Source organism: Sander lucioperca, chromosome 19 (assembly GCF_008315115.2).
Source record: "Sander lucioperca isolate FBNREF2018 chromosome 19, SLUC_FBN_1.2, whole genome shotgun sequence".
NCBI classification, from domain to species: domain Eukaryota; kingdom Metazoa; phylum Chordata; class Actinopteri; order Perciformes; family Percidae; genus Sander; species Sander lucioperca.
Window position 1 is genome coordinate 12920980 of NC_050191.1, and position 27889 is coordinate 12948868.

At 41.5% G+C, this 27889-nt stretch overlaps 2 protein-coding genes across 2 annotated transcripts in view; one reads left to right on the forward strand and one right to left on the reverse strand.

Annotated features, from left to right (window-relative positions):
• The window catches only part of LOC116066081 (protein eva-1 homolog A), an 82163-nt gene extending 59226 nt beyond the window's left edge, over positions 1 to 22937 (reverse strand). Inside the window, exons 1-2 of the mRNA XM_031321866.2 lie at positions 22561 to 22937; positions 1365 to 1588 (exon numbers count right to left, since the gene is read on the reverse strand). Coding sequence (XP_031177726.1) covers positions 1365 to 1588; positions 22561 to 22669 — 333 coding nt within the window. The 5' untranslated portion in view covers positions 22670 to 22937. The remainder of the gene's footprint in view (positions 1 to 1364; positions 1589 to 22560) is intronic.
• A 582-nt stretch (positions 22938 to 23519) lies between these two features.
• On the forward strand, positions 23520 to 27362 carry mrpl19 (mitochondrial ribosomal protein L19). The gene is made up of 6 exons (XM_031322424.2): positions 23520 to 23654; positions 23856 to 23973; positions 24077 to 24195; positions 24864 to 24998; positions 26461 to 26642; positions 26833 to 27362. The coding sequence occupies exons 1-6, from the start codon at positions 23576 to 23578 to the stop codon at positions 27052 to 27054; spliced, it is 855 nt and encodes a 284-aa protein (XP_031178284.1). The 5' UTR covers positions 23520 to 23575; the 3' UTR covers positions 27055 to 27362.
• The last annotated feature ends 527 nt before the right edge of the window (positions 27363 to 27889 follow it).

The window sequence follows — 27889 nt, forward strand, 5'->3', positions numbered from 1 at the left end:
TCCTTTAACCCTTGATATATTCTTAAGGTGATAATAGGCAGACTTTGTAATTGTCTTAATATGAATACATGGATCTCTGTATCACATGTCATTGTATCACATGTCATTAAATAACCAAAATGCTTGTAGTATGATGGAAAAGAGACAAACTTCACCATCCACACTGAGAATTTATTAAAAATACCACTATGCTGAATGCTGCTACCAGATTTTCAGATGCTAATACCAGATTTTAAATGGGAGGATTACTTGGATTAGTGAAACAATTAGTCAATTAACTAATTACCTGATTGACAGAAAATCAATCTGCAACCAGCTTTTTAATTAATTAATCATTGACGTCATCTATCAAGCAAAAAAATGCCAAATATTGTCAAGTTACAGCTTCTCAAATGTAAAGATTTGCTGTTTTGTACCTTTTTTTAAATCGTTGTTAATCAAATACCTTTGGTTTTTGCACACACACAAGAAAAAAAACATTTTCAAATGCCATATGTGCTCCAGGAACTTGTATAGCTATTATTTATGGACATCTCATATATTAAACAATTAAAAAATAATCATTAGATTAACAGATAGTGAAAATAATCATTAGATCGGGATACCCTTGAAATAAGCCTTTTATATGGAGACATTCATGTATTACCAACAAACCAGAAGTCTTGAACAGGTGGTACAAAGGGATTCTTCAGGGTTGTACTAATGTGGGTGGCGCAGCAGTCAGTCATTCTCTCACTTTAGCACAATGCACTCTCTGTGTCTGTGCATTCATGGCTGTCCTGTCTATTATGGAAACGGAGGGTGTTTGAGGCTAGAAGGCAGGGGGACTAAGAATAAACCAAACAACCGCATGAAAGCAGGATGTGTTTGTGTGTGTTTGTATTGATGCTGCAAAGCGGAGTTTCTAGTTCAGTCACATCCCAAATTAGGAGTAATGCTAGGGCAAAGACCCTATGAAATCATTTTGTGTCATGGGAACAAGCATGCTTCCTCTTTAGAGGGTGTAATTTGCCGGGAAACGTCCTCACAAAGCATTACATAATCAGTGGTCCTCCAATAGAACCCTTGGCCAATTTGACCATTTTAGAGGACACTTTCTCCCAGGAGGATCCCGCAGCCCACAAGTTAGGGTGTGTATATGTGTGAAGAGTTGACATGGAGGAAAGCCAAAAAAGCGATAAGATCCAGGTTTATGACACATGGGCAACACTAGCGACGAATGTAGAGACCTGTATAGACCTGTATAGACTTAATTTAGGCTACTAGTTATTTGCAAATTGAAGAAAAGTAACCAAAACAATGACAAAATTATCATTTTTTGGGATACAAAACACCACCAGGAATGTGTGAATTAAGTTATTTACCTGTAGTGCGGTGGACACAGAACAGTATCGGTCATCCTCCTGAGCGTTATAAGAACTTAGGAGTGCCTGGTAGGTCTGAGGGCACTGTTGAGGGTCAGAGGCGCCTCTCCTCCCGTAGAAAGCTGATTGGACGGTGATGGTGGTGCGGGGTGGGCAGCGAGCAGACAGGAAGTCTCCGTCACAGGCCTGCTCGGTATAGTTCCTCAACACTTTGGACAGGTAGCCTATGAGACGGCAAAATTCCAAAGCAGCTGTTACCTCAGACACTTGGACCATCACTTCATGCACATAACATTAAAGATGTCTTGATATTGTAGCCCTATAGCATAACTTGCAATATATAGTATGTGCATCCTTAGGCTGTATAATTGAATATCACTGCACTGGAACCAATGAGGAGGAAAATGCTTACTAAGCACAATAAAGCTAACCTCTCATTTCATTTTACCATCATATGCAGAGAGGGTTTGCGGAAGGCTACAGTCTCCTGGGATCTTTTTTGTTCAAAAATGGAGTGTTTCCACGGACATTTTGTAGTGCTGCATATCAGCAAGCCCTGACAGATCACAGCTTATATCTAAAAGACGCCTCCAGGCCTAGAATACCACAATAACACAGAGAGGCTAAAACTTTTGCTTATTTAGCTGTTAGCGTCAGCCCTCCAGTCATGGCTGTAAAACATACTCTTATCTGTTCGATATTAAAAAATAACTGACAAGGATGATTTTAAAGCCTGACATTATTGCACTTTTACCTACAAAGATACGGTGCATACATGAATACTTACTGGACTTTTTCCACATGCAACAGAGTTCTGAGAGCACGAGGCACTACAAGCTCTGCAAAATGTGATTCATAGCTTATAAACCAAAAAACAATTCAACGTTGTTCTGGCAGTGTGATAAATTGTTCCATGTTCAGGTACACCTACATTGAGAAGCATCTCTGTTTTTTCTTTAATATCTGTTATGTGCCACTCCTCAGGCTCAATTAGCATGTATTTTGCTTGCCAGTAACCATGTTTACTTGCACCACACAACCAGATGGTATCAAGCCTGTAACGAGAAACATTACATAAACCATTTAATGGAACAAGCACCGCGTGAACTTTCATTAAGCCTTGGAGGGGCTTCATACCAAATAAAAGCTCTAATTGTTTTAAAACACTGAAGTTTTTCAGCTAACTCTTCTCCCATTAAGAGGCTTTGAGAGCTGCCAGTCAGCCTGTCAGTCACACAGGAGAACTGAACCCATCACAAAGCCACCATTAACATTCCAGCCTGTGAGAAGAAAAAACACAGATAAAGGAGCGAGCTGATCCCCCAGCCACTGTCATATAATGTCTTTCTGGACTTATCTGGACCATTTAAGGAGGAACAAACACTTTGCTTTAAGTCTCAGATTCTTTGCAGTCAAATTTCTCTGTTTCCAAATTCACCTCGGTTATCATGTTTAAATTAAAATCATATAGAGACAATTTCATTATGTTATTTATTTTTAAAAATGCAACTATTTTTATTTTTTCAACAACTGAAAACAACTTCCAAAGCAAGCTCAAGCTTCCTGCTAAGTGCTCTGTAAACACATTTACAAGGAAGTCAACACACACACACACACACACACACACACACACACACTCACTAAGTTGACACACTGTGATTCAATTACCTGTATTTGGTCAGTGTTTGGTAGGGACAAGGAAATAACAGCGTTCTCTAACACACACGTTAGCACACATGCACATACACACATGGATAAACACAAAACACACACATTGTCCCCTTATCACCATGGCCACAGTTAAAAGAAGTAAAGGAAACAAGAGACATTCTCAGGCTTTGAAAGGTCAGCCTCTTTAAATAGAGATGGTTATTAAACCACCATTGCTCACTGTAACAGGTTTCCACCTGTGGCTGGGTTGTGAAAACAGAGAACAGGTGCACATGCAATCCTATTTTTGATTTTATTTAGAAATTATTTGCATGCCGCATACCAAATTTTAAGGATGAGGGAACTTGGTATTCCCCCTGGCAGCAAGACCACACACACACACACACACACACACACACACACACGCATAGAAAACGTCAACACAAACAACGTGGTAGGAACAAGCCTTGCCGATTGGCTTTCAAAGTCAGGGTGTGTGGTGTGCTGGTGTAACAGTATCACATTATTAAGGCTGGTTCTTGGCAAAGCGCCTGTGCCATGAGAGACCACGAGTTTGCGCAGCCTTCCAGCTAACCGAGCCACGGGTACAGAGCTGTAACCATGGAAACAGCCAAGGTTATGAAGAGGGTGAAACAGAGATGGCTGAAGATGGGTGATTGAATTCGCACAGGCCACTTGGAGGAAAAGTTTCTTGAAGAGAGAGAGGGAGAGAGAGAGAGAGAGAGAGAGAGAGAGAGAGAGAGAGAGAGAGAGAGAGAGAGAGAGAGATCGTTGAACACCATGAACGCACAGATACACCTTCCTCCACCCTACACAGTGGGACTGGGCCGGCTAAAGGAAAACAGATCATCTCACACAAACCCTCAGGTGCTTTCTACAGAATTCATTTCTCTTTTTTCCACCATCCCACCCTCCTCCCACTCTCTCTGTATCCCTCTCTTCTCCAGGATCGTCACTATTGTTCCCTTCACGGTACCTGTTGACTGAAGCCTCCTTTCAAGGCCAACAAATCAGGCGGGGTTAAGGCACCTGTGTAAACCGCCCAGCCAATGACAGGTGTCCCTCAGAGGCAGAAGGCTGAACAATGCTGGAGGAACACCCAGGCGTCTCTCCTCCTCCCTGTTCCTTTTCATGTGGGGCCAGACTCCTTCCTTAACTAGCTCTCTGCCCTTTCCCTTGACAAAAGCACCACGCTATTATGTCTGCTGGTTTGTTTATTCGGCCATTAAAAGACAGGAGGTCGCGGTCGCGATACTGTTCGTGTACAAAACAGGTCGCTCTTGTCGTGGACTGGATTGAAAGGTGTGCAAGGTCCATTTAATCTTTAAATTTTTTTTTATAAACATAGACAACGGCACCTGCCTTTTGTATCTATCGCCCGATACAGATGGGATCCTGTCATGTGATGCGGCTTAACCTGTCAGTAGGCAAGAGTGTCCACGTTTCAGCTGCAGTCTTTCAGCCAATTGTAAAGCTAGAAATTACAGGGCCTTGTGATTGTTAGCTCCTTATTTGTGGTCATTTGAAGACCCTAAAGTGTGACCCAGCAATGGAGGGAGGTCAGGTATGATGGAGATTAGTGACAGCTGCTGTGTTGTGTCAACACAACACAGAAAGAGGCCTGTCGGAGTAGGCTTTCCTCCCTCGGAATCAGTGATTAGTCACAACCTGGTGCAGGTCACATACCAATAAAAATTTACAGCAGAATGTGGGTAAATATGCTTCTTTATTACTTCTATATACAGTGCTGTTTTCCCCAGCTGGAGCTCCTACTGCAATATTTCCTGTCTCTCCTTTCAGGTCAGACTGGGATGAAGCTCTAACTAACTCTCCTCATGCTCAAACACACTGAGGGCAGGAGGGAGGGCAAGACAGAAGAGAGGAGGGAGGGCTTTCTGACTCCAGAGGCAGTTCAGGTGGAGACACTGTCTGTTACTCATGCTCAGGGCTTTCCCCTGCTTTTGAAAGATGCCGCCTCCTCCTATTGGCCGAGCCTGGAAAATGAACAATGCACAGCAGCATGAAGTATTACGGACGTGTTATAATAGCACAGGCTTAATGCTGCTTATTACTCACTTTTATGTTGCTTGTGAAGTAATGTTCATAAAAGCCTCTTGCATTGGCCAAGAAAGTATAATATTCCGCAATATTACTAGACTATTATTAGACGATTATAGCTTAGCTTTATGGCTCAAAAGTGCCTGTTTACATTGTATTTTAGAGATCAATCAACAGCCTGCATGAATAAGAGTTGCAACTTCAAGCGCTTTAAATAGATTGCGTATGTATAATAAAGATATATCTGTAACAACACCTCAAAACACATTCCATAGAAAGTAAGTAACCACGACGTTCTTGAAAGCTACTAAATCAAAGGCTGTATCGTGTTTCATCTTCATACATTAGGTATTTAGGCATTTACAGCTTCATGACTTTATGGGTGTTATTTTAGGCAAATTATAGCCATCAAACCATCAAATGTTCAAAGATGCAGAGCTGCAGGCCTGCTGCTGGAGAAGGAATTCCCTTTAAGTGGTGATTACTGAAGAGCGGAGGTTTCCCTCAAAGACGCTGGCCGCGCTCTGGCAACACTCGAACACTAGAAGAGGCTGGGGGAGATGACGAAGACGTTGAAAAGTAGAGAAAAATATGAGTGACGGGAGAAGGAAAGTGGTAGATAAAGACGTGCTGAATCTGAAAAGACACCTGCTAAATAACCAAGTGGTGATTTACGTTGAGAGGGCGGTGGTTTTAATTGGACGAGAGAAGGAGAAAGACAGTGTACTGGTCCTGAGATCTTTTAGAACTGCTTACAGGATGTGGCAGCAGAGGTCCTAAGGCCAGAGCTGGTGGCTTTAGGCCCTGTAGTAATTACTTTTTCTCCGCAGACCACAGAGGCGGCACAACGGCCTGGAGCGGGGCGCGGCATGGGCTTTAGATAAAGCAACCACTGGTTCTAAATCACATGTGGTCAAAACTCTGCATTCACCCCTTCAGACCTTAACTTTAGCCATATACATGATAGCTGAATGAGACAGGTTGATGATGTGTGCCAACATTAAATGAGACCTCAAACATTAGAAGAAAAGTGGCAAAAGTTCATCATGGACACAAATCAGAATCAGAAAGAGATTTATTTCCAGGCAAGTAGCACTTACTAGGAATTTGTCTTGGTTGAAGGTTTATTCATAAAAACAATAATATAAAATAAACAAACAATAAATACAGAAACAAATAACACATACATACATACATACTGTACATACATACATACATACATACATACATACAAGTGACACACCGCTACACAATGGACATGATGATAAAGGAAAGCTACGAGCAACTGCTGCTGTAAAGATGCCAGTCCTCACTGCTAAGCCATTCAGATTTGGATCGGAAAAAAAATGCATTCCTAAAATGCATTGCATTCCTCTGCTTACAATACATTAGTCTTGCTGCTATAGTCACGTTTTGGATTAGCCTACTTTTCTGCTAATCGCGCTATGGGGCAGAAAAAGAGCACAGAGATATTTTTGTTAAAACCGTAGCAGTTCAATTTAATTACTTTTTAAATGACTCAAGTACTGTAAATAATAGGTAGCTCATTCAAACAAATATTTTAAGTGCTACAGTAAGCATCAAGTGAAACCATCTAAAAGATTTTGTGTATGAATTTGAACAAACATGCAGCAGCTTGCCATTTTTGTTCAGAGCAAATATTTGATGGATTGTTGTGATCTGAAGATTTGAGGATCTATCATTCTGTTAGCTTAGCACACATCAGCAAAACTACAGTTAAGGTTAAGGTTCAATTTATTCACAAAAGTTAAAAGACAAGTACAATCATAAGCATAATGCAGATATGTGAAAAGGGACACCCTGGTAAGCTATTTAAAGCTTGTGTAAAGGGGCCCAGACACTAGCAAATAATACACATTATAAATACAATCATATTGTTTGGATAAAAAGTAAACATGTATTATACAATAACATTTACAACCTACACAAAAAGAAAAAGTGAAGTCCAGTGTACGCAGCCTTCTTACTACGTGGGATGGGGTCCTACTTGGGCACAAAGGTGATTTTACGTAAGTGCAACTCTTGAATCAAAATGCGATGATAGTTAGTAACTCGTTGGGTTACTGCCAATCGAAAATGAGGTTGATAAGAGCGGTAGGAGTGAACCAAATAAATTAAGTTTTAGCAGATATGGGCCATACAACCACAACAATGAGCTGAAAGATACTGTGAAAAGCAACGTTTTAGCAAACTATCATGTTTATATAGTAGTTGACTGGTTATTTTTTTACTCAATGGTAGCGTGATCTGCAGTATAAGTGGAAGAGTGTGTGAGAGAAGCGGGTTGTATTGACAGAATTAATGGGTGGCACGTGATGGCTGTTGAAGTAAGTGAGGTGAAGGATTCCTAGAATACTTACAGAACATGTTAACATACACACCCTGTACACACAGTTACTGAGTGGGTGGGGGTGTCAGCTGAGGAGGCTTACTCACATGAGGTTGGTCCCCTGGATTTAACCCCAGCATTGGTTTTGCTCTTTAACTTCACAATGAACACACCTTCAAAACCTGCTCCAGAGTGTCCTCCCCTTCTCCCCAGGATATAAACCCAGCATGTGTTTCACACTTTGCTATCAGACTTCACTTAACTGATCAAACAACAGCTAATGAAATTGGGAAGAGTGTGGCGGCAAAATGAAGGAAAACAACATGAAAGAGGAAGAGTACATCGCTACATTTAGGCCTTGCATCCACACTACTCCGGCGTTTCCGAGCCCCTAAAACGGAACATTTGGAAACACTGCTGACCCCTTTTAAGTTTGACGGGCAGAAACGGAGACCTTTGGAACCAACGATGCACATCAGTCTTATCGGTTAGGTAGGCTAACATATCTTTCAGTAACAGTTCCACCTCCAAACAAAATCCCTGGTCTTAATTTTCGCCATTGTTGTTCTTTCTCCAAAGTATTTTCTGTATTTTCAACTTCCATCATCCATGATTTTCAACCACAGACAGTAACGTTAGACAGTCTGCTTCCTGTTTAGATCGGTCGAAGATTGACTTGCTCAGGAAATTCCTCTTTTTCTTTCATCCAATAGAGGTAACATTGACTTTTTATGCAACATGTGCCACTGGCAAACCATGTGCTTACACATGGGCCACCCGGGTGCATGCAGCATTAAGATCCTGCATTCATTCTCCCCTTTTTCAGTCTATCATCAGCAGGGGCAGCCACGAAAAAAACAAAACTAATTCACGTTTAGATTTGGTTCACTACAATTCTGTGGTTTGGAATCCAGAGGTGTGAAAACTGAGTGCGTGCTAACATCCAAATATATATATTTTTTAATCACCACATGGGCTTGCCTCATGGTGTGTATCAATATCATTAGGCAACGGACCCCGCAAATTTAAATAGCAGAGTTGCTAACATATCCCCATTCCTCCCCCAACAGACAGAGACCGGAGCCCGAGCAGCTGAAGTTATTAAAACTGGAGACACAAACACACTCTGGTTGCCTGGTCCTTTCCTCCTCCCTGAGATGGCTTATCTTTCTAACACCTACACACACAAACACACCCTCACATGAGCATATACACATAAACCCACAGAGGCTTGCAGAGGCACCCAAACTACAAGCTGCTGGACATAATCAACAAACTTCCACACCCACCCCCGCCCCCAGCTTTCCTGAGCACGGCTTATTTATTTGCTTACACCATGATGTATGAATCCAACAGCAGCAGGCAAATAATGGGCTGTGTGTGTTATATGGCCAATGGGTCTTAAAAGGATGACATGATAATATATATTTTCAATATACCAACAGGAAAGAAAATTATAGAAAAGAATAAAGACCAGGTAGGGGAGGCAACAAGGGTGTCATGCTGGAAGATGTATTCATATATCAATATAACTAATAGATAAATAAACAAGGTGTTTTAATAAGGTGTTGGGATACCCCCCATTTGTTATGCGTATCCACTCATTTACTCAGGTTTTTCTTTTGCAGTAAATTGTCACCCATCTGTACATTGGAGTTGCACATGAATTAGAGGTAACAATGTACACCCCTTTGAGACAGATGACACAGAATAAACCCAGGTCGGCTCCAATGTCTCGATGTGTGTATCACCAGAAAAGAACATAAATATTGAATAATTCTGCAAAACCCCGGATTAACATTAAATGTTTTCTTTTAATGCTTGCTTTTTGCGGTATCTACACATTGCAACTACGGGATGGTTATGGTTTGGGAAAGATTGTGGTTAAGGCAAATACAGTATGATTGACATATGATTAGTTAGGCAACTGAAACACTAGGTTAAGGTAACAAAAACACTTTATTAGGGTCATGGTTAGGGTTAATAAAAATGCAATTTGATTGCAGGTTAGGACGCAAGCGTCTCCTGCATGAGAGTTGCAGTGATACACACACATCACACCCTTACTTTCCCCCTCATTACATATTGGGTACACTTCTTTCTGCGTTAGCACTTAGCGTTGGCATTGGACGTAAATCGTGAGGTGCAACATCATCCAATGTGGCAATAATTCCAAAGGACACTGGGCTGCACGAAACTGATCCTGCTAAACGTTGAAATTAAAGAATTAACAAGTTTCAACAATAAATGTTGCATAACTGTACAATTAAAACATCATTATTATATGATCCATATTACTCATAATTGATTGATTGATTGATTGATGGTAGCAAATTCTAGCGTGCACATCAAACAAAAAACTGGGATTGTATGTGAAAGTTATTAGATTAGATTAGATGAAATGATAGCTTGATGTTCGCTTTAGTTGATTTGAGCAACAAGGTGGGGTTTTATCTTCCAGGCAAAAAAAGACAAAAGATAGGAATTCAATAGAGAGAACTGGAGGGATGTCACATGCTGAGTCAGACACATATCAGGTGGGATGAGGAATTCATGCTCTGAAGGAGAACATGAACACAACATGCGCCTCTTGTTCACAACCACACATAGCCGAGGAAACAGATACACACTGAACATTTCGGCTTAAATGAAACCACAACAGAAGCTTAGGCTAATAGAGCCATATTTGCAACAAGGCCACGGTTGATATTTCAGGATATGGGCGTCAGCTGACTCCGACAGACAATGGGAAACCGTCCACCTGTGGGTCTGTTGTCTACGCTCATCCTGGGAGGGGGGGGTGACTGGGTATAAAACATCTGCCGGGCTCAGAGTTGGTGTCACGGTTGGAAAGTGGCCGCTAAGTCTACCCTAGGGAGTCCCCAAAAACCAAACACTGGTCCCACCCAAGCCCTCCCATGACCTCTGTTAGCACGTGCCTCTCCTTACAACCTCTGGGGGTCAAAGGGCACTAGGCAAAAGGACGCTTTTACTCTGAGTCTCTGAGCATTTGCGTTTCTTATCATTAATGGGATGGGATGTGGGGGTGAGGGGTTAAAGAGTGAGGGGCACAGAGGTTCCGAGAACACCCTCCCTGATTTTTGGACGAATGTCCGGACGCCCACAGAGACACACAGAGCAAGTGTGTGACAGAAAGAAAGACACCGAGAGATGAAGAGGAATCCGTCATTTTAATGGTCACTTTTATGACCTGAGAGAGTTGGGTGGCAGCCAGACTGCCCCATCACAGGCCGCAGTGCAGCAGACACCAGACAGATGCATTAGTGTGTGAGCTTTATTGTCCCAAAGTGAACGACAGATGTATTTTTCTTCAGTCGTCCTCACCACAGCGGATTGGATTTAAGTGATTGCTGGGTGGGGCAGTAGTAGCCTAAGGCTTAGAGAAGTGAGCTTGTGACAGAAAGGTCAAAAAGGAATGATCTCCTTTCACTCGTTTTCTCTGCTATTGTGCAGTTCAGTCAGAGACACATCAAGGAACTGACCACATATAGCAAGTTATACAGTTAGAGTTAGAGGAAAAGGTTCTGCTCTCTGATGGAGCTCTCAAAGAATCTGATTCTGCTGGAGAACTTATACCCTCTTAATAAACTTATAAATTAACAAATCTATGATAAATTACAAAAAATGTAGCAACAAAGGTGCAATCACAACGGTAGAAAATTCGCAACGCTTCATTGTTTAAATTGGTAACAAAACATTGCACCATAGTTGCAGAATTCATCCAAAATGGACTCTTCTATCTATATATGTATGCACGTTATCAAAGAACCAGATATTTTAAAACAATAGCTTTTGCCTTTTGTGTAGCCTTAGCGCTCCACAACCACAGGTCATCTAACAGTATGTATGCAGAAACTGAACAGGACTTTTACTTCAACAACCCTGGACAGCTCCATCACTTTCCACCCTTTTTGTCAAAAGCCCACAAACCCCCTTCATAAAAAAAAATCTGCAATAATTCCTAATGCAATAACAGCACGACAACATACCTATCAAGGTTCAAGCATGCGCTGTGAAGAAAAGAGAGGTATTTCCTTCTTTTTTTTTTAAAGGTAGAAGTGGGTGGGCACTAAGAGGCTGAGCTTTTTGGGGAATTAACAAGCTTATCGGGGGGCAATTCTGTGAAAACAAGCAATAGAACAACTCCTGAGGAGCTGAGGGAGTGAAAGGCCGTCGGCAGCATGTCCAATGGGACTTAGCCGGGAGATCCCCTTCCCTTTACAACAAACCTGGACAGATCTGCCGGAATGACCAGACTAAATGTGAACGCTTACAGTACCTTGCTCTTTTCATTTGGAGCTTCCTGGAGAGTTTGTTATACAGCTACCAAGTAACTGGGGTCTCCTTGGATAAAACCTAGGCCTATGCCTGCTGAATGTACAGCCTCGATTTGTACGTCAGCTTCTACACATAAATTATAAAAACTATGAAAAGTTGCCCTCACAGAGCCTGGTGTATAATGTCATTGCTAGTCTGACAACCAAAAAAAACTACTGGATGGATTGCCATGAAATTTGGTACAGACGTTCATGTTCCCCTGAGGATGAATTGTGATGACATTGGTGATCCCCTGACTTTTGAGCCATCCCAATACACCTGCAGGACAAATGACATTCCCATCAACTTCCGTGCTTTGTGTTTGGTGCTAATTAGCTATTGCTAACGTGCAACTAAATTTTGAACAGTAAATATTGTACCTGCTAAACATTAACATCTTATTGTCATTGTGACTATGTTAGCATTTAGCTCAAAGCACCGCTGTGAAGAAGAATGAATCTCTCACAGACCAAAATTTACTCGTATCACAGTTCAGCCTGTTCTCATGAACCATTCATTCAAAAAGCTACGAAAGGTTAAGCACTGTAATTTGTAAGCATTCCACCTTTCTTTTGCTGTATGCACCACATTGATGGCCGTTGTATAAGAACGCGGCTGGCTGCGTAGGGAGGTGGTAAGGGAGGATGGGTGGGCCTTAACACACAGGACTTTCAAGACAAGGAGCCGAGTTCGCTTCCCGTGGAAAACAAAAGCATTTCACCCAGGAAATGCATGTTCCTTGGGAGTGTTTTAATCCAAACCACGATCTTTTTCCTAATCTTAAATAGTTGTTTTGGTGCCTAATCTTAACTTTCTTCGCGGCAAAATGCTCATATTTTGTGGACTAAATTTCACCGAAATTTTCGCCAAAACGAGCGCCAGCTCGCGGTGCTCTGTACCCGGCTCAAAGTCACCCATTTTCGGCTAAACACATCTACTAACTGCTGCTGATACGGCCGAGCTGTGACGGAGGTCCGTAGCCTGCGTCGCAAAGCTCTGTAGCGGCTTACGCTGGTGATCCATTTGTCCGTGCAACGCTTCTGTCGCGCCGTGCTCCACTCTATTTCTATGGGTGACGTCAAGCGACTTCAATGTGCATGCAAAGCATTCTGGGAAGGCGGCGCTGCATTTGAAAAAATGCTGCGCGTCCAAAAGCTGGCCGATGCCCATCTTTATGCAAATTAATCCAGTAGAAGTAGACGAAAATCTTCCAAACTAACCTTTGTCAATCTGAAATGAAGACAGATTCAGCAACTGTATGGCCTATTTCTTGCTTAAAATGTTTTCAGAAACATGTTTCGGTGAACGTATTCTCAACGAACCGCCATGACACTTGGTTGAAATTCTCGAGAAGCCAGACCCACGTCACGCGTTCATCCAATCAGCTGCCGGTCAGGGGCGTGGAGCATCAACCATGGATGTATGACATTGCGACACCACGCTTCAGTTGTTTCGCCAAAGTGGATCTGTACTGTTAAACAACTAGCAACTGCCACTCAGCGTCATGGAGCTTGTAGCCAGCTGGCATCACGTGACCAGCTGCCGTCATGTGACCAGCCGGCGGTCAACTAATTTTGTAGGATATCATACGTTTTGGTGTGCATACATTTTCGTACGATATCATATGGACCCGTTCATGAAAATAAGTTGCACAGTTCACAGTAAACCTCTATAAGTGGACAATAGTTGCCACACCAAAGACATCTCACCAGAAGTTCTACCAACCAATCAGCCAACAGCCCAGGGTCATGAAATAGTTATACTGTACAGAGATGTTAGAAGTGAGCCATATAATTACATTTATCAAGATAAATCTAATAATATATTCTGTCATATACATTCTTATCGTCCAGCTCTAACAAGACCCGGACTAAGTTTTATGATGACGCCATGCTGCAAATAGAACAAATTCCGTCTAAGTTTGCCTGGTAGAAATCACTTTGGATGAATCATGGAAAAAACAAGAGAAAAATCTCTCTCTGGTTTCCTCCCCCCTTACCTGAGCTAGCCAGAGGGGCCAGTGAGCAACAGATTAGCAGTGCTTTGGGAAGCGGGCTGCTGTAGCGTGCTGTAATGCAGACTGTCAGTACGACACAGTTGGGGGGCTACACAATGCCTCCTTGTTCAGACTGGCCCTTCTGTGCCCCACCTCACTACCTCCCTCTGTCCCTCTCTCTCTCTGCCTCTAGGGGTTTAATTAAACCATAAAGACTAATGGTGATCAAAATGCTCTTTTTCTCTATACTGAAGAAAGCATGGGGTGATACAGGAAGAGAGGATTGAAGGATGGAGAATAAAAAGGATAAAAAAGAAGACAGATCAAGGCGGACATGTTGACTACTAAACCAAACATAAATCAGCTCCCAGAAAACAGGGAGAAAGACAGAAAAAAGATGAGAGGGGAGGAGGAGGGGCATCAAAGCATGGTTGACATTCTCTGAGATGCAGGAGGAAAAAAGGTGTGTGTGCTAGTTTCGTGAGTGTGTCGTTGAGAGCATAATTCAACAGCCAGCACATTAGTGGGGTGGACATGAGGAGATAATTGCCAGTGCACACACCCACCAGTCTCTTTCTCAACACTTGTTTCTGTTTATCTACAGCTCAGTTTCATCCTTTAACTAGTTGGTGCAGCCCTTTGTGCTTGCAGCAGCAGGTACGATTGCTTATCTGATTCTTTTGCTTATGAAGTGAACACTCTCTCTGGAAAATACAATCTCTGTTCAAAATATGACAAATGAGCCTGCATTTTTAATTAACTACACAACTGATGCCTAAACAGAGATGGCAAAGATGTGATAGCTCGCTAAACTGCAGCTGCGTGCAACAACGCCGCGGTGTCACTCAAGAATCTCCTTCACACGTTTCACTGTGTTTTCTTTGGGGCTTTTTTTACACCTCCCCCATGCAAGAGAGGGCAAGTGCAAACACACACCTGCAATGTCTTCATATACATCTTTGCAGTTAAATGTTTTAGGAATTAAACATCCTCTTCTCTCCCCAATAACAGTTATTACTATACATTTGGGTGGTTTTAGGGATTGACAGAAATCTATGCTAAATAATGATTATCATATTTAGGGCTGACTGGTTTCTGCTGATTATAAGCTTTGATTAAGACATCCAGCCTTATACAGCTGGAAGTTAGACTCCTACACAGCCTACGTAGGTGATTTTCAATGCAGTCTGGGTTTAATTTGGGAGTTTTACCCCAGAATCAGGTACTGTATGACACAGACACTGTTTGAAAAAGTGACACCTACTCTCACTCAGATTATAGTGATTTCTTACAGCCAATGTAAGCCCTCAGTCAACACCCTAATAACACCGCATTACAGTGTTGTATATTGCTGAGACAGTACGCTGCCTCACAACTGCAGTTTGGTTTATTTGATTCAGACTATGGGAGAAAAATTGCTGTCTTTTTGTTCTGGACCGGTCTTTGACTTCTTCTTTTTTTTTGACAACAATGAACTAAGAGCATCCTGCTTCATCAGCGCTACATGAACCCACATGGGGAGAAAAAGGATGAAAAAGAGGCGCCTTGTACTGTAATATTATTGGAGGATAAATTACTGTGTGGGCACTAAGTGTCACTCACTACACAGAGTATGATACAAGCACAACACACCTCTGTTTTAATTCCTTTTCACTTTCTCTGAGACCAACATTTTCAGGTGGTCTTGGATACGGTGTTTGGTTCACAACAGCTTTCACAGCAGCCCAAACGAACCAAACAAAACGGGTAGCAAGTTGAGAATTTTGACACTTATTTTACACAGAAAAAATAATTTTCTGCAATAAACTTGAACTTTTTTCACATTTCTGTCCACCTGATACACCATTTTGACAGTTTGGAGTTTGTTTTCTAAGTGTTTGACCGAGGAAGGGGACCAGGAAGAGGGTATACCTCAACCTTATAAATCTTAAAGTGTTATATTGAAAAAAAACATTAATTGTGAAACTGTAACTAGTGTCAGGTTTAAAAGTAACATTACCTTTGCACAAATCATCCTAATGAAAGCTCCAGACAAGTGTGTTTCTGTTCTTTTTGTGGTACCAGGACATCACTGACATACCGGGACTTAATTTAGTGTAATATTGCCCCAACAGCAGCCAAATCATTTAATAAGCATTACCTCAGTCAGGATGTGCTCTCTTCCCACACATATCTTGGCAACGAGACAAAAACATATTTTGATTGGTGCACATTGGCTTATATGCCAGGACTTGACTCAGCTGACACAAAGCTCGCCTTTAAGGCTACGTCTACTATGAAGACATTTTCACATTAATCTTGTCAACACTTTTGTATTCTAAGCTTTGTTCCTTTTATTCTGGAATTTCCTTCAGCGCATTGTTGTTGCAGTAAAAAGCAGGTAACCTGATTCAGTTAAAAAAAAAAAGCTCAAGATGTATAATAGACTTTTTGATCAGTGATGACTTTAAAGCATCCTTGTTTATTGCAGTGTGTTGTAGGAACATTTAATTTCATCATACTGTAGGGGAGCAAAGGGGAAGAGTTGTTTCCTGTTGTAAACACCCATCTCTCATCACCAACACCACATTGTTGCTTTATGTGCGTGTTTGTTTATGCACTTATTGTATCCAGGGGGTGGAACTTACACACAGTAGGTTATGTCTGTCATCGCTATCATGTGGTGCCAGACTTCCGCTTTAAATTACAAAAAAACACACACCCACTGTATGGCAACCACTGTGCCATAAATGCATACAGGAGCATACAGACGTTATCTAGGATTACATAGTTTCTTTTATTTATTAGACTGTGGTTGCAAAAGAAGTCTTGTTAGTTATATATAAAACTAGCATTTCTCAGGTATTAATGCTACATGTCCCACAACACACAGATAAATGGATGGATATGATGCTTCAATTCTCAGAGATACATTTTTAGCATTCTAGATGCACACCTGTCTGTGATACCTCAGTCTCAATTACCTCTCGGTTTAAATAACCTTCTGTCTGCTGGTTTCTGATAGCTGGTTCTCTTTAAGATCGAATCGATTTATCTCACACTAATACATTTCTTATTCAATCTTTTTTTGTTGGTAAAGAACAACTGTAATGTCAGTCTCTGAGTTTTAGATCTTAACTGTTAAGTTATCTATACATTTTGTCACTGAAAGCAACACCTACATGGATTTAATAAGGGATGTGAAAGGATTTACATTTGATAAGCGGATTCTAAACTAGTCTCAGATTTGATAAACCGTTATCACACCCTGACCAAATCCTTCTGCAACTTGTCTCCTGTCTACAAAGAATTTTGCTGGATTTAACAAATTAAATCAATACAGGTTTATAGTATAAACCTGACATCACTTGTGTGGTGCTTCAAACATTTGATATATATTCAGTATGTAGCAAAACAATACACGATAATATAAAAGAATTCCCTCCCTCGTTGACACCCAAGAACTCTGTGTTTTGATAGCATCACGCAATGAATCAAACTTTCTTGACACTTCATTCCCTTAGGAACCTCGTTAACAGAGACTACTCTTTGAATTGCAGCAGCACCCTCGCTCTATTCAGCTGTAGAGAAAAGCAGCCTTATGCCAGGCCCTCGTTGTCCGCCGAGCCGCCTGCCTCCAGCGCAGTAGACAAAACAAGCGGGAGGCAGGATTTGTTTAGACAGAGCTCACCTGGCGCACACAGAAACAGTGATCAGTGGTGGTGGGGAAAGAAGGCTGGTAAGTGTGTGAGTGGGGGGAAGGGAAGGGACTAAGAGAGGAGAGCATGGGGTTCAGTGTGCTACCCTTATCCAGGGCCACTCAGAAATCAGAACAGATTAAGAGTTGAGGGGCTTGAGTAGTGCTCAGTAATAGGTGGAGGGGTGTGTTTGTATGTGTGGGCAGTAAGGGGGTAGCCTAATCCAGGACTAAGACATATAGGGTGATAGCAAAGGTGGATTTGTGTGTCTGTGTGTGTTGGCTACACTTTCAAGCAACAGAGCAATCAGCTGATCTGTCACGTAGGAAGGATCGAGCTCCCAAGTCTTTTTTTACATCACAAGAGGAAGCGGGCAGTACATTTATTTCACTGATACATTGTAGGGCTATACTTAATATAATGATTCTGTTTTTCCATTAATTGATTAATCGTTCGGTCTATAAAATTATTGTTATATGACAATTTCCTAGATCCAAAAGTGACATATTCATATTTTGTCCAACCAGCAGTCTAAAAAGTAAAAAATAATAAAATAAGGAAATGTAGCAAATCCTCACATTTGAGAAGCCGAAACACTGGTTGATGATCAATGACTTAAACGAGTAATACTTTTTCTGTTGAAGACCAATTGATTAATTGACTTATTGTTTCAGCTGTATGCTGCAGCTGCTGTTTGATCAATACTTTTTCCTAGCTTTATAAATCCAGAAAACTACAGCATATATCTTTAGAGCTAAGAAAGATTGTGTTTCTTGGCCATTAGTAAACATGGGAACACAGATGTGGCTGTAGAGGCTCTGACCAAAGACCAACCACATCTAAAGAACAAATGATGCCCTTTCTTTAGATTGTAATGCTTTTTACTGTAGAATAAATAAAAGGTGGACGTGATAATTATGTTGCTCACGATTTCATTTATAACAATTATCCATAGCTGGGAACAAATTACTTTACTTCACTCCTGGCTGTTTTAACTATGCTCTATTACGGTATTAATTAAAGTGTGTTTCAATCGTTCAAATCTTTTTATCAAAACTGAAGGAAGTAAGGAGATCTAGAGGCAAAACATCAAAACACATTGAACCAACACAACTTAACAGCCCCACTTTAAGTTGTCTAAGCAACTTCATTCTCTGAACTGAATTTAAATGTGTTGTGTTGACTTTCTTTCTACCTTTCCTGACAGCGGTCAACATGTGTGATGAGGTTTGACAGGGGGGAACAAAGAGCAAGATGGATGATAACCCCCCCTAACCACACACTCACAGTTACTATGGGTTGACCTCAGCTGACCCCTTGGCCCCTCAACAGCCTCACGTCCCATTGACTGGGGTTAAATAGGGTTTTGCCTACAGGGTTTTATGACAGAGAAAGAGAAGGAAAGTTAACAACCGATTCTAAAATGTTCTACGGTTAAAAGGAACATACAATACGTCTGTGCTTTGTAAGTAACTCGCAGAGGAAAGGCCCAGTTGTAGCAAATGCTAGATTCCTGTTATTGTTTCAGCCTTTTCCCCCCAAACAGTCAAGCATTCATCACTTCCCCTTACCTTCACAACTGTGTTTACAAAAATGATCATCTGTAGGACACAGACAAGCAGAAATAACAGCCAGTACTTACAGCAGCACTACCTCAGGTACTAGACACACCTGCCTAAAGGCACTGAAAACAACATCTATAATTTGCAGATATAGACGTAAATTAGGTGTAAGACTGCGACTACTAGGGTTGCACAATATTGACAAAATGTGATATCATTATGAATATTGTGATATAGATATTAATTTCGATATTTGTAAACATATGTAAAATTACAAAAGTTATGGGAAAACGCATCAAAATAGATTCATAACAAATAAAACAAGTTTTCTAACAACACAAAGTTTATTTCAACTGACAGTCATATTGGACTGGTACAACATGAACAAATAAATAAGGACAGGACATGTTTTACTGGTTGAACAGTATAAAATAAATAAATAAAGAGAACAGGACACAACTTTTCTGTCGACATGTGCAACTGTCACTCTGTCGACATATGCACACATGTGGTACGCTACATAGGGTTTGTCACATAGTGGACCCCTGCGCTGATACGTACTAACATGTGCAAGTGGCACGCTAACTGGCCAATGAAATGATGATCATTATAGCGTTTCAAGCGGGCTCTAAATCAAACACAACTAAGCCACACAGCCAACAGACGGGATGCAGCGCTCCACAATATAAGCAAAATATTGCAAACCCTTTCGATATAATATTGCGCAACGTGATATTGTGATAACAATATTGAGTCAATATATCATGCACCCCTAGCGACTACCAATTATTTTCATTATCGATGAATCTGCAGATTATTATTTTATTATCTGTAAAATGTCAGGAAATAGTGAAAATAGTACCCATCGCGCTAAAGACAAATTTGAAGTCTTCAAATTGCTTTAATTGCCAACCAAAACAAACATTTTAACACCTTTTCTCTTTAACCAACCTCCAAAGTCCAGTCTGCTCTGAATGGTCAGCGTTTACAATCTTCCGCATCTGAGCTCTTTGGCGTCTCTGCACCGTCATTGCAGCCGGAGAATGACTGTAACTGCACTGTAGTGGCACTTTCTACTTATATGTAGTATAGTTACAACGGTACGGAAGTCCTGACGGCTCGTTTAAAGGCACAGTTTCTAAATATGGTCTGTGTATATTTCTCTGTGGATTGAGCGTTTTGAAACTTGTAAAGTATTTAAATAGCACCTCGACCTGTTTTATAATTAAAAAGACATGGAAATCTCACTTTTTACAATATGGGACCTTTGAAACATGTAAGATTCTGCCGTGTATTTGTGTTGCAATGAGGTCTGTGTTTGCACAAAAAGGCAAAAAAGAAGCATGACATTCATTTCTGGTAATGGTTTGCTGCTAGCTGTCTGATAAAGAACAGTTACATAACAAGCTTGTTACATGAATAAGCCTGAGAAAAATACATACAGGACAGGAGACGATAAGGTTGTATTGTCCCAACAAAGTATTGATAACTTGTAAAACATAGAGCATTAACCCAGCTAGCTTGCTAAGTTAGCCTGGGGGCTCTTGCGTGTTGCACAGCTCGCTCCACACCTCTAATTAGCCGTTGCTGTATAATAGAAGATGATAACAGGGGGAGAGACAGAATGAACCACCAACATACAGTAGTTTGTTTCCATGATGAAATATGAAACTGCCACTACTCCAGTTGTCAACAAACGATGCATAGACACAGAGAAGCATGAACTAAAAAAAGCATGTGATTGAATGAAATAATCTTGTACTACCATAAACGTTCCTTTGGAAATCAACAGTTAGCTCCCCAGGTTCCCTAATGTGACCAGATTGTCCACCATCACTGATCCGACCATCTGACTGAGGTCTGAGTGACAGATGTTAGATCTACCACTTCTGTCACACTGGCAGCATCTGTCAATCAAAGCACTCTTCTCAGTCTCCAGGGAGACTCCAGCTGATCAAGAATTTGAGGACTGAGGTATTTCTTTGTCCCCGAGGTATTCTGAGCCCCCACCCCTTCTCATTTCATTCACTGGGGATGCTTGGTTAGCATTTCTGTAAAGGCATGTTGCTGATGGGCAAAGAAGCATCTGAGGACTCAACACTGGCATCCCTTCAAAACTGATTTCAGGTCCATGTAAAGCAAAGGGAGATCACAACATGACAGCAGTGTTTCCTCCTCATCCCCCTACAGAGCAAAGTTATCAATGAGCCACTGAAAAGTCCAGAACTTTTCAGAACAGAGTTGACATTTCAACAAATGAACTCCTGTCTATGACATGGTATTTGCATAATCATGTCTAAGCCGGGGTATTGGTAAACCTGCTCCAAGCAGCGGAAACCTTGAATCAGCAGGTCTAACAGTTTCCCCTTCTTGCTTAATTAACAGCCATTTGATCAATCGTTTTATTTATGACAAACCCAACAACCACTGACACATGCTTGGCAATTACAGAAATGTAACCTTGTTAACGGCCTTCACTACACCATGATCTTTAGCAGCTCATTAGTCTGCAACATGGGACACATGCGCACACACACAATCATACACAGAGAGGGCATGTTCTATACATCTGCTCTTCAGCACATTTTCCCCACAGTGCTATTAGCCTGCTCATTTCCAACCATTAGACCCATTAGAGGCCAATTAACACCGATTCAAAGCTCCCTTCCTGTTTTATGGCACTGTAAACAAAACCTGCAGGCTTGCCTTGGGCCCAGCAAAGCTCAATAGCCTTTAATGCAACACAAAATAACTCATTAGTTTAGTAATATGCTGCCTTTTCATAGCAGACATAAAAGTCTACAGATTCTGTCACACCGGATTGCACATAAACCTGAGGTAAATGGCAGGTCCCAAGGGCACTGACATGACTTGCATTGGCTTTACCTTTCAAACTGATTCTATATGAAGCATAAAAAAAATGCTCTGTAGTTTGTTTTCATCTCTGAGCTGTAAATCTGCAGTGGGACAGCACTCCTAGACAATAGTTCCCATCTAGTAACACATTAACCACATGATCCCATTTAACTCAACTATGCTGTACTGATAACCAACCCTTAATCCCTACAGACAGGTGGCTGTAGGAAAGGATAACCTGTTGTTTGAAGTGCCTTATATGGGTCAGAATTGGCCAAAAGATAAGCACGACACGGGTCTTTTCCACATGTTTAAGTTGCGTTCTACTTGGTTCGTGAATGAAACATTTGAGTGTGCATGCTGCAGCACGCCAGAGGCACGGGGGTCGTCCTGAGAGGAGAAGTTCCTGCGACACAACACTCAAATCACTGCTCATAGTTGTTTTGAAAGTCGTGCTCAACGGTTAAAGCATGCGCACCTTATCCGACTGATATTTCATCTCCTATAGGGTCCAAATAGTTGAAGTCTCAAGTGCCAAATAGGATGAGGCTTAACAACACACGCAGAGTAAAACAAGTGCTGCTGGTCATCTGAACATGCTGTTGTATCGTTGCTTTTTAGAGCTTGGAAAACAGTTTTTACACAACATTTATCTACAAAACACGAACACAACATAAGAATTCCCAACCTGAAAAGTCTGAAGAGCCCTTGGTGAGATCGCAGAGGACGCTCAGACACGTTATTCCCAACAGGAGCGCATAAGTGACGGCTGAGAGAGTCCCATCTGAGAAGAACATCCTTGAAGCCTCAAAGTTTTTGAGTTTCTCTGTAGCATTAGAAAGTCCAGCAGCTGCATTGGGTTTCAGGTTCTGCGTCGCGTGCGGGAGATGTGCGGTCCCATGTCTCTAGTCCTCCCTCATCCTCCCACCACACTGCTGCTGTGAGACTGAGGTTCCTCTGGGCTGGAGCAGTGCCCTGCTCGCTGAGTGCATTTCTAACTGCGTGTTGTGGAGGCAGCCCACCTGGAGGACCGCCGCTCCCCTGCATGGTCTCAAAGACCCAGAGTTCCCTACCAGACACATGACACAATCCAATAATATTACACTCTGACAGAAGCCATTTTGTCCACCAATGAGTAGGTTACTTTTACTTTTGGCAATTTATGTACACGCTGTCATTATTACTTGTGTGCTTCTAAGTAAAATTATGGATGTAGGACTTTTCTTGTAATGGAGTTTATTTATACTCATATTGCTACTCAATTCATTTGTTTTGTGTGAAATAAAGGTTAAAACAGTAAACCGTAAACTCGTTGGAATAATCTATAAACGCAGCAAAAAACCATAAATTCGACTCTCCCTGTGTTGATGTAGCATGTAGGGCTACCCTACATTATAAATAAATGCAATCGTTATAAATGGGCCTACCGTTAAGAAAATAAGGTAGGTAAGCTATTGGTATATTGCTTAGTTTTTATGCATTTTTTTCAGTATTTAGGTGATATTCTTATTTTTTCTAGTTCCTAAATTAAGAGCACAGTTGTGCACTTGATGGGACCAAATGTGATTATGTATAACCGACGAGACAGTTGCGACATCTTGTGGACAATACACTTTATTGCAGATTCGAACATTTCGCGTTTCAATGACATTTGCCCTACACAGCTTCCGTACAAGTTCCCATGCGACAACAGAAGGTCAGACATGGCAGCCTGTGCGAAAGGGATCGACAAATTTATGTTTTCACTGAGGTTATTACGAAACCTCCGGCTCGAAAATGAACGTAAGTAGCTGAACACGCTATCTTTTCGCCGTCAGGCTTTGAAGATGTGTAACGTTAGTACCTGTAACGTTAATGTACATCCACGAACTATGAGCTCAAGTTGCTAATGGTAGACTGTTAGCTAGCGATTTTTCAACCTAATAGCGACCATCTATTCAAAAGAAATACTCGATTGTTGTCTAATTTTCTTGTAATTTTCAGGGTCCATATCCACATCCATGTGTCGTCTTGCTCCTAACAGCGAGGAACCACCAAAATTCACCCCTCCATCTAAACCTGTTATCATAGATAAAACACAGAGTGTGGCATCTCTGCGCAAGTATGATGTTTCTTTGATCTCCCTCTGACAGTCCCAGATACACACACTAACGCTGCATACTGTGTAAACGTATGGTTTTTAAAGTGCGTTGTCTCCCTCTCAGGTTTCTGAGCCCAGAGTTCATCCCTCCCAGACAGAGAACAGATCCTTTAAAATTCTCCATTGAGAGGAAAGACATGATTCGCAGGAGGAAAGTGCTCAACATTCCCGAATTCTACGTTGGTAAGAAACCAGTTTAATTAACAGGTACATTCCCACTGTGAGGTGACGGTTGCAAGAGTATCAAAACAATTTAATTTCTTTCTAAAAATTTTTAATTTCTTATCCTCAAACGTGGAGAAAGTCATTGACACTCACCAAGTTAATTACTGCAACTAGATCCAATATGTCTGACATTGTACCTAATTTATCCAGCTGTCCCGCTTCAAGAGAGGAGGCCAGATTACGCTAATCATGGCTACTATTCCCTACTCGCCTGTCAATTCAAGAATAGATTTTAAGATTTTTACCTTCAAGGTTCGTGTCATATGTTATTTGTTGACCCCATATGATCCAAGCTGTAGCCTGAGATGCTCTGCAGGGCCTTTTAAGCAGTTCCCACATTTCACCTTGTCAAAAAGGGTGACTGGACCTTTGCTGTCTGGGCCTCTCAGTTATGGAACTTCCTGCCTCAGGATCTCAGACATGCAAAGCAGTGTCCTCATTCAAATCCCTCCTCAAAACCTCATAGGCAATCTCCTATAGTTTTCAATAATTGTGTTGTCTTTTTTACTTTAGCACAATGCTATCTTTGTTTTTGCAAAAATATAATTTTTTTTCAAAAAAAAGTACTATGCTTGTAATGTATTGGAATTAATTTAAAAGTGTACATTATTTTGATTTGTGTTAAGGAAGCATCCTGGGAGTAACCATGGCCGACTCTAATGCCAGCGGGAAAACTAACCGCTTTGTTGGCATCTGTATCCAGAGGGGTGGAAAGGGTCTGGGAGCCACATTTGTCCTGAGGAATATCATTGATAACCAAGGTGAGGTATATTCATTTTCTGTGTAAGCATTGGTCTAACAAAAAGGCCTACTGAAACGGTCTGTGGCATGAAGGAATATTTAGTTTTAGTCAACCAAAAGGTTCTCATATATAATTGTTAAAGTAAGTCTGCCTCTCCCTCCCTTTTCCTCTGTAGTCACACAGTATGCTGCTCAGCTTGAGACCCTCCCTCTATTCATGTTTGTTCTCTTAGTAGGGCAGCACAGGCATGTGAAAAAAAATGGTAAAAAGGGTTCCCTTTACAAAGTTCATAATGCAACTGTTCCATGCTTAAAAACATGTTTCAGAATTTTAGAAATGCACACATAACTCATTTAGATGCAGAGAGGGCCGGCAGATGAGAACACAATTCTACTTTAGTGTTGGCCACTGATAACTTGGTTGAGTAAAAGCTTTCTGATTTGCTTTCCTCATCCAGAGTTTCTTTTACATTTACAAGTAGTGAACCAAAGGCCTGTACTACGAAGCAAGATCAACATGCCTTGGATTTATTTCAGTTACCCGGCTTCACCTAACCTAACAACCGCGGTCCTGCATAACGTGTCACGACGGTGGTTAACAACTAGTTCAATCAACCCAGGGTTTCCCAATCCAGCGGCGCGCACGTTCCCATAAAAGAGGCGTTGTTTGCACAGCATGACCAATCGCAAACATCTACCAGAGCTGCATATTTTACATAAGAAGAGCAAACTATAATACTACGTAAATATGAAGAACACAGACACGGTTTTACAGGCAAAACGCAATACAGTCGCTGCTTCCTAAAACAGGAAGGAAAGCTGGCAAAACAATTGCAGACGCTGTTATACGTAAATCACAACGCTTATCAATATGACAGACACAAGATCTGACCATAATTACACTTGTGCTTTCCATAAACTGTCGTTGCTTTAGCCTATTATTTCAGTTACAACCCTGGCAGTGGGAAGCGATCGTGAGAGCAAATAAAAAATATGAAAACATAATTCAAACCGATGTGCGCATTGGCAACACACAGCTCAAGAAGCCGACAAATAGCCTATATGTAATTCCCTCCGCTGAAAATCTATATCTTTCATAAAAATACCCATTAGGGAATGTTAACGGGGTTGTCGGTCTCTAAATGTTTTAACTTTTATAAGCACACCTCTCTCTCTCTCCGCGCACCGAGCTCCACCGGATCTTCTAAGAACGGTGATGCCATTATCAATCGAGTATTGATTGGTCAGTAGGCGGTGCTTTTACACCGGTTGATCTCTAATCTCCAACATAACCTGCTCCCGAGCAGGTTAGGTGTTCAGCATAAGTTACCACAGCGATTTAACCCGGTTACAAGTGATCGGCCGTCGTGATACACAAAACCCTGGGCTGAAGTTACCTCGTTAACGCCAAATCTTGCTTCGTAGTACAGGCCTCAAGTGTCCTTCAGGTAAAACACTGGTTTAAATTATGTGTTTCTTCAGGCGTGGAGATCTGCTACGAGCTGTACAGCCCTCGTATCCAGAAAATTGACGTGCTGAAGCTGGAGAAGAGGCTGGATGACAACCTGATGTATCTGAGAGACGCTATGCCTGAGTACAGCACTGTGGACCCGGACATGAAGCCTGTGCCCTTCTCCCCCACTGGAGAGGTGCCTGTCAACAAGGTGAGGGAGCTTCAAGGTGGAACCTAGTTTTTAGCAAGGAGCTGGATTAAATGGGGCTTCTCTAAACTCACCCGTTACAACTTAATATTGTTAAAGCTATTTTTATAAAAAAATAAATGATAAAATGAGCGTTGAATGGGTGGTTTGATCTAAAAAAGATTACAGCATATTGGCATTGTCTATTTACCAGATCAAAGTAAGGATGCGCCCTAAGCCATGGTCCAAACGCTGGGAACGACCCAAGTTCAACATCCAGGGCATCCGCTTTGACCTGTCCCTGACCCCAGAGCAGATGGAACACGCCCAGAAGTGGGCACAGCCTTGGCAGGAGTACGACATGCTGAAGGAGTATGACACGTCCAAACTGGAGGGGCAGATCCTCAGTGAGGTCCAGCAGGAGATGAGCAAGTGAGGAAGATCCTCCTAAAATGCATATGCTCTTCAGTTTTACCATCAACAGACTTTTGGGGAATGGGAAAAGACTGGAATATGCGGTTTGCATGGATGTGGAACACTCTGCTCAGCTGGATTAAGTTAGTTCAGGTGGTTTATTCCAGCCACACCAGTGTGTATACGGAGGAAACTGGTGTTCTGTAGTCTGAGGAGTCATGCCTTCTTCTTTTTGTCTTGTCAATCTGCTGTATAGTAAGTTTTTAATGTCACTGGCCTTAGTTATAACATCCATTACATGGTTTCTATAATAAAATCTATTGATCCTGACAATAGTTTTCAATCACATTTTGTTTGAAACATTTCTTTCTGTTTGGACTGCTGTCTAGCTTGTTGCATGCCTGTTATTGGAGTAATGGAGTCTTGACACTAGGTGGTGCTATTCTTCTAGATATGTTGCATCCATCAACAGTTGCCTAACCAAGCCTTTGTTGTGTCTGACAGTGTTTTGAGTGGTATGCTGCCATGCTAAATAAACAGTGTATTATTTTAGCTAAACAAATAATGAGAAGCTTGTTCCAAAAAAGCAGGTTTAAAACCTGAAAGAAAAACAATTATACATTCACATTTTCCAGATTTGAGGGGCTTCTCGGTTAAAATTCGTAAAGATTTCCAGATAAATCGGTAAACCTGCTTCATGGAATAGGCCCCAATACCGTGCACTTGGAAAAAAAACTGGTATTCAGAGACCATACACCAAGGACACCCAGTAGTGTTTTACTGTTGTGGATGGAAAATTGTGGTGTTGAGATGGTATGTTAGAGCGTCAGTTGGGTAGTATAAAAACACTTGGACTC